Raw genomic sequence first — 8,175 nt, 5'->3', positions numbered from 1 at the left:
GCTAAAAAAATTGATGTTTTTCATTTATAATTTCCAATTATAATCTCCAAATTGATCGACTATTGAGTCTTCTGTGAACTATTGTCAACTTTATTAAATAGTCATCAAAATGTATGTATATGTATGAATAAAAGCATATGCATAAGAAATAAAAGAAATGACACGCAATTGTAAATCAAATATAATTAACAAAAGTATGTTATAACAATAAAATACGTATTGTAATATATTTTTAAATAATAAATTGTTGTGCTCAGATAGCATCGGATTACATAAAATTTTATATTTTCAATCATTCATGAGTATCAGCCATACACATTTTATATAACACTACGCTCGTAAATTTGTCTGAAACTAGTATTTTTAAATCTAAAACTACTGTCCACTTGAGAGTAAAACTATTGCGAGTTATTCTCGAAAGTTTTTCTTGTCAGATCCGTTTCAAAGTGACTGTTGGAGAGTTACTAGCAGAATTCGAAACGGTATCCAAGTCCTGAAAGTACTTTCGGGGTAGAAGCGAGAACACTTGAAACGATAGAAACCACGGAACGTATGATGGATAGACTAAACAACAATCGGTGTGAGGGTCGAGCTGGCAAGTAGATGTTTAGGTAAGATTAGATGTGAAAGGTGTATGGGTTCTTGGAATATACGTGATGCGTTTTGGGTACACACCGCATGGGTGTATAGTGTGTGAGTCGTAAAGAAGCTCTACGAGTCATAGCAAGAGCTCTACATGCGAGTAAACTCTAAGTGAGTTTTCTATCGTCTACTCGAAACTAAAACTTTGCGTAGTTGCTCTCAAATGGACACATACCTTAAGGTGGATTATTGATATACATTGTAGTGACACTCCGTGTTCATTGTGTTGTGTGTTGTATTGTAGGATTTCGATGATTCAGAAATAATTATTACTTAAGTTGTTACTTATTAAGGAAATAGTTCTTTAAGATAAATTACAATCTCATTAACAAACAGAAGCACATTATTTTATTGTATCGAAATGTGTTTTAACTGTTCTGTAATCATGTTATGTGTTATAAGTATATGTACCAACCAAAAAGTTGTTAGGATGGTAAAAAAGCCATGTTAACTTACATAACTATATTTCGTCACAACTAAATATAATACATACCTCCTTACCTTTACACTTTCCTTTTAAAGAAATATCGCCGCCTTAGTCATGGTTAATAAATTATTATGTAAAAAAAATTACTATTATAAGACATCACAACATCAACTTAAACTAGTATATTTTTGAAAGATTTGCATATAACAATTTAGACTCAATAAAAAATTATATCTGTATAACATATGGATAACATACACTGTAAAGATCTTTAACACAAAAATAAATTTGTATATTTTTATAAATGATATTTTTCGAAAAATTTGTAAGTGCAAATGAAAATAAAAATATTTGTAAAACGCGATCCTTTAGTTATACTAAAGTAATAAGGATATGGTAGATTATGTATTTATATAATTATAATTTTCAATTGAATCAAATAATAGAATTGTGAAACCAATATATCTGATTATATTTACCAAGATAATATTTACATTAATTGAATTTAATTCGAGGAATGTAAAGTAGTTTTCTACGATCAACAATATCATCCAAAGAATTTAAGTCTGGTAAAGCAATGGAAGTTCAAAACGAGTAGTTGACCACATCGGTGGAGTAGAATTTCCAATATAAGACCATTCTTTAATGTCATATGGAGGAGTGTAATAAGATTCTGTTGTTGTTGAAAATTTTGGATAATATGGGTCATATTCTAGTTCACTCGGTACTAAAGGTTTTAGAGATAATGTTAAAGCATATACAGGTAATTCTGTAGTAGTTAATGTAATATTTGTTGTTTCAATACGAATTGTAGTAGAAGGAATTTTTGTATTCTTTTGTATCGATTTTAAAGTTTCTAGATATGGATAATTTCTATAATTTATAGAAGATAACTTTAAGAAATCAGTAGGATTCTTTGTAGGTTGATTATCTTTTATGTTATGTTCTTGAATTTGAATATTTCTAGCGACTGTATTCAAAGGTACCTTTAGGTAGTTATATAAAACATCATTTATTTTTTGATGTAATAACCTTTTTGATTCATCCTTGGCTTTTCATTAAGTTTATCTTTATAATAAAAACTTTGATTCCGTATAGAAAAGTTTTCATTCCTTCGTAACCCTTTCTCATCACGGTTGTCTATTATAGGTATATACTGTGTATAGTATTTATAGAACAATTAATAGAAGCATTTGCAGAAGAATTAATATAATTAAATGGAGAAAATGAATTTATTATTTTCGTTTCAACTCTTTCTGTCTCATTAAGATTTTCAGAAATTTTTCTTGATTAAAGACAAATCCATGTCCTACTTTATTATATGGATTTGTTGATTGTGTTGTATGATACTTATTCGATGATTCTTTCGTACATGAAGAGCTATTATTTTTTTCTTCTCTAATAGATGATGTATTTTCTTGGCAATAAACAAGATGAGCATGGTCACATATTAAAGCATCTTGTCGAAAAGCAGTTTCTTCTGGACACTGGTAGGTGAATTTATTTCCAAATTCATCGCATGTATGATATATCTTACAATTGGCACTGGTATCGGCATAAAAACCAGCAGTTCGGTTTATGCATGAGAAACTTATTTTCATAGAACTTACATTCTGAAAAAATATAAAAATCAAATCTATAAAATGTATTAAAATACATGATTGCAAAATACACAAATATTACTGTAATACCTAAGAAATACTTTACACTATTTATTTTTACCATATTTTTTATTTTTGTAAAGCCAGTTTACTTTACGATAATAAACAATTAATAAAATCAGACCTTTTATGATAGTTACATATATTAAATTATACGAGATACTTATTTTTTAAAATAATAAATACAGTTCATTTTATCAATGTTTGTTGTAACTAATGTTTGTTATTCACTAAAGTTATGAATATAATATCTACTAAGATGAACAATACTAAATTTATATTCCATGATAATATGAAACCTAGAAATTATACACTTTTCAACTTTTATTTTGTTTGCATATATACTTTTCTGTTATATATCATTATTACATTATTATATTGCTACTAAGCATTTATTTATGGATCGCTATTAGTTTTTTGGGCACACATAAAAATAGAAAATGATAAGCAACTAGAGTCTTTTTCTCTTTAGATATAAATAAAATCCTAATATAACAGGTTAAAACCGAAATTCAGTATAAATTAGATTTATACATTTCCTCAATATGTACAATAAATTATAATTCTATTTATGTTATATATACATATATTTTATAATTGAACAGATAATTGAAACAAACTAACAAAAACTATTTCAAGCATGTTTCAATAGTTTAATATAATTTAGTATCAAGAAAAGTTTATGCAGTTTATACAAAAAACTGAATAATGTGTATATTTATTTCATTAAAACATAATGAAAAATGTACACCAATTAACTAAAATATTCTTTTAAATATTTTTCTGCATATTAATTAAGTGATAATTTAATTTCCATTCACTTATGAAAACTAAATAAAAATATATCATATTTTATAATAGGATATCTTAAAATTTACGTTTAAATAATTTATTATCGAAAGTTATTATCATAATGAATTCAGTTATACATAAAAATAATATAAATTTAATTAATATTTAGAATCACATTATCTTAATATATTAATTTACTTTAATAACTTAATTTATATCTTGTTAACAATGACAAATATTAAAATATTTTTATATGTAATATTTCTCAACAAATTCAATTTTCTACTTTTGCATATTCCAAACATTTTAACAAATTGTTACTAAAAAATTGAAAATTGCCATATTTTGATTAAATGCAATATCAAATACAATTGTTGTATAAAGAAACAGTTTCAATTACTGCAGATTTAAGGAAATCTAACATTTATATAAATACTTACAAATATTTCAGGTTGAATATATAAAATAATCAGTGTGTATTGGAAAATAGCTTTCCAAATCCAGTAAAAGTGTATCATGATGATAGATAGCAAGTAAAATTAAAAATATTTCTTCACAAAAATTACCGCCATTGATCTGCTACCACTGGTTTTAGTAAGTACTTTTCCACAACGATGCTGGTAACGTGAAAGTGAAAACATTGTGTTTAGAATGCTGGATTGACCTATGCGTATTCCTTCTACAATCTCTTTCCCCTTCTTTCTTCTTATCCTTGATATATCTCGTTTCTACAACAAGACGTAAATATATATGTTATAACATTTATTGTTATAACGACTTCCTGTCGTGTCTTGATAACGATTTTATTTCGAAATTATTTGCGATGTTTTTATTAGAACTGTCATGTATTTTATTTCATATACGTACATGTTATTTTTCAAGTATGTCGATGAACTGAATGATCTTTAATTCATAATGGCCATAATGATTTTTAAATTATAATAATTTCATCCTTTATCAATTATGATCGGTCAGCTTTAGTTTCCAGATATATGCGAAAAACTTTTATCACCAATCAAATTCTGTCTATACGTGTGCTTCTGGATATATGAAATACATATAAGCTCAGTCAAGAAGTATAATATAATCTGATTACACCAATCATATCTACCATATCCAATACATTGTATATTGAAACTTTTGAATTTTTAAAATATACCTGATTCGAATCTAATAGAAATTGGCGACGTTGTCGAATAATTGTGTTTTTACCGATTTCGATGATTTTTAAATATGTTCTAAATAATGACATTTTGAACAATTTTTTCCGCCGAAAAAATTTGCGGTCGACCTCAGCTTCCGAAATAACTTAAAGATTTTCTGTAAAATTCAATTCAATTCTGTCTATATGTGTGTTAGCGAGATGAACTCAAGGACAGTTGACACGTTCAGTACTCGATGGACTTAATTACAGAAACTTTTGAGCTGATTGCTTGACGTACCACGTTTATACTTTGAACTATTTTTGGAACTTCGAAAAATGATCAGAGTGCTAACATGTTATCAATTACTGGCGTTGATAGAAAAATTAAGCCGATCTTAACTTAATTCGTAAAAAATAATACTTTCTTATAAGTTTGCCGAATAACATCAATTTTTATAAATTAAATTTTTTATCGTAGATTCTTTTTAAAAATAAAACTTTTTATTTTAATATATCGGCTTATTTTAATAAATCCGTATATTGTAATCCTTATATTGTAATATATAAATATAATATAAAATCGTCTATCTCGGGGAAAACTATTTTGATCTCTCTTCTAAATCCATCGAACAACCATTTAGCTTACAGTACACGTCTACAACTATATTTATAACGTCAAAATTTTACCCGTCAATTTCAACTAAAGTGCTTCACTTTGGTCAAATGTTTTCCAATATGATTGTTATTGTAATAATAAGAAGAGGATGAAAGAAATAAATACGAAATATACATTTCAGCGATGTCAAGCGCTTGTAGTTACTACATTTGAAAATTCAATTGTCCAAAGATAAGTTATTACAAGTTACAAGTTACATCTATAGTTTAGAATAAAAATCAATCTCGTATGAGAAATGAATAAGAATACTTTTACCAAAAATATTAACTTTTTGTCAAAAATAAGTTCAAGTCATTTTATATTGTCGACATATTTGAAATCGGTGTTTCTTACGTAAAGTTTGGGAATATTTAGGCGATGTCCACTATTGTGTTATTAGGTAGATCTTAATTTGTATCATATCTTCCGACACCTTATCACTGACACCAAATGCTAAGATATACGGACCATTCAAGTATGACATACATTCCAACTGTCCCCATCAACTAAGAAACTGGCATTATAAGAACTGAAACTACTGTAATTCTAAGAACAACTAATCCTAAGAATCATTCTGAGATATCGTTTCTTAATCCCTTACGCCGCGTGTTATAGACCCTTCGATTCGAAGGAAATTATGGTTCTTGAAGAAGCATAGTGGACTATACTTTAGATTGGTGTCTGTGATAGACAACACTTTGACGTTAAAAGACCGTGTTTACTGCTTGCGAGAGTTGATATGTTTCTATCATGTGTGAGTCAATGAATTACAGTGTACAGAATGAATTGGTGTAAGCAGGTACTTTTTGATAAGGCTAAATATTTTTCTATCGGCTAATTTGAATAGTGAAAGTTATTGAATTAGAAATGCAAAAGCAGGAGTTAGGTAGAATAACTATTATCAAACAATTTTTCTGGAGTGTGAGGTAGAACGAAGTATTGTTCTTTATTGTTTAGTATTTGGCGCACATGGTTCACGAACGTCGTCGTTATCGACGGTTGGCAATATCGTTTTTTCCCTAAATTACTTTATACCGTTGAAACGGTATATCACGGTTTCCGTTTCTTCGCAAAGAGAGAGTTCAAGGCTTGCCTGTTTGAACCATATTGAAAGATCATTGACGTTGTTTTCAGTAGTGCCGAAACAATTTTAAATTTTTTCCACCGCAGGTTAAGGTAATATCATTGGAGAAAAAATTTATTAGAACAGTGGGCTTTCATGAACTTGGTTATGTTGTTTATTTGTAGTAAGAATAAAGAGATGCTACTCGTTCATCTTTATGGGATGCATTTTGGCTCATAACTGAATTAGACACAGTTCTGTTTAATCTGGATAAAGGCAAAGATGTGGTCGGTTTTCGCTTTGCAGGTTTTTAAATGCTTAACCCTTTGCATTCGACGATTTTTTCGCTACGAAAAAGTAGAAATTTTCAGATTGTCTGTTATAAAACTGATGTCATTTTTTTTCAATGGTAAATAAAAAATCGTATAATAATTGATACGTAAAATTATTTGATTTCGATATTTCGCAAATTGCTATATTATCTTAAATTTGATATATTAATTAATATGGGTCTTCGAAATTTTATGGCGACTGACAGTCGCCTTTCGAGTGCAAAGGGTTAAAGGGTATTTAATTTTGGTATCGGTAAAAGTATTTATTTTTAGTATTCTTGAAATGTATTTAATAGATTTAGGACCTATTATTTTTCCTGTAGCTAATGCATAATACTTGACATTGATACCATCAACAGCTTGCATTACTAGGTGGTGGTATATTAACATTTTGTTGCATTTCTGCAAGAAGTTTGTGGTACAATATCGTTGTTGGATCGGTTTTTTGTACTATCAAGTAATTGATTCACATAGTCGGAAATCTCGTTCCAGTTATGGTGATTTTCCGCTTATACCGTAATATAATCTTAGTGTTCTTAGTTCCGCGTTGTTGGTGCCTTTCCTAAAGATTTGTTGATATTAATTCAAGTCCACAGTGTCACTGATACTCGTTATCAAATGACACTTGCGGGATACGTAGTATTATTACAGATTACCTGTCGCTTCGGTTTCAGAGATTGATTTATACTATTATTGCGTATACGGAAATAGATTATGTAAAATTATTTGACACCTGATATTTTAGTAATTTGTGAAAATGAACTTTACCTGGAACGGATCTTTAACCCTTAACGAACGAATGCCGCCATACTCGCGACATTATAAATATTCTAAAGAAATCGAATACCGCCATACACGCGGCATGACGTGATATTCTAGGAAATCTGTTAGGTTTGGCCTTATTTATACATGCAACAATTAAGGGCGATCGGCAATTGTTTTTTGTCGTGCTCTGGAACGCATTCTTCTCATTCCTCTCCGAGGATTGAACGAAAATACATCGTTTTATATGCGGTCAATAAAGTTTGTTATCGTCATTTTCGGAGCACTATCTGTTAGAAGAAAGAGAAACGAAGTCGTGCGTACATGCGTGCCATTTTTCTTTCCACACCCAAAAAAATATAAGTAATTTTGTATAAATATATCGTTAATCTATAAAAAATAAATTTATAAATGTATACAAATCTATACATTACATACACGCATCTATTTGTTTATTTCAATTCCTATTATTTTCTGAAATTTTCACTTCAGTATTCTTTTGTACGGATATATCTGTTCATATACTACCTATTATTACTGTATGTTTTCATAAAATCAAATAAAGCGATATTAATTATGCATCTTTCCTCGCTCTGGAAATGGCGATATTAATTATGCATCTTTCCTCGCTCTGGAAATGAAGCACTTAATTTCCTAAAAATCCGTCGACTTAGTGGTCATAGTATTAGAAAAATGC

The 8,175-nt window shown here is 28.7% G+C and overlaps 1 protein-coding gene across 1 annotated transcript; it reads right to left on the bottom strand.

The window, feature by feature from the left end:
• Positions 1–1,564: 1,564 nt before the first annotated feature.
• LOC143221618 (uncharacterized) lies at positions 1,565–4,040 on the bottom strand. Its single transcript, XM_076447013.1, is given in 6 exon segments — positions 1,565–1,647; positions 1,650–2,096; positions 2,099–2,240; positions 2,243–2,346; positions 2,349–2,682; positions 3,963–4,040. Coding segments are annotated over 6 exon segments (1,188 nt in total).
• Positions 4,041–8,175: the final 4,135 nt, after the last annotated feature.

Source organism: Lasioglossum baleicum, unplaced genomic scaffold (genome assembly GCF_051020765.1).
Source record: "Lasioglossum baleicum unplaced genomic scaffold, iyLasBale1 scaffold2810, whole genome shotgun sequence".
Lineage (NCBI taxonomy): Eukaryota > Metazoa > Arthropoda > Insecta > Hymenoptera > Halictidae > Lasioglossum > Lasioglossum baleicum.
Note: the sequence above shows the minus strand (reverse complement) of the source record. Positions and strands in the feature narration are given on the sequence as shown.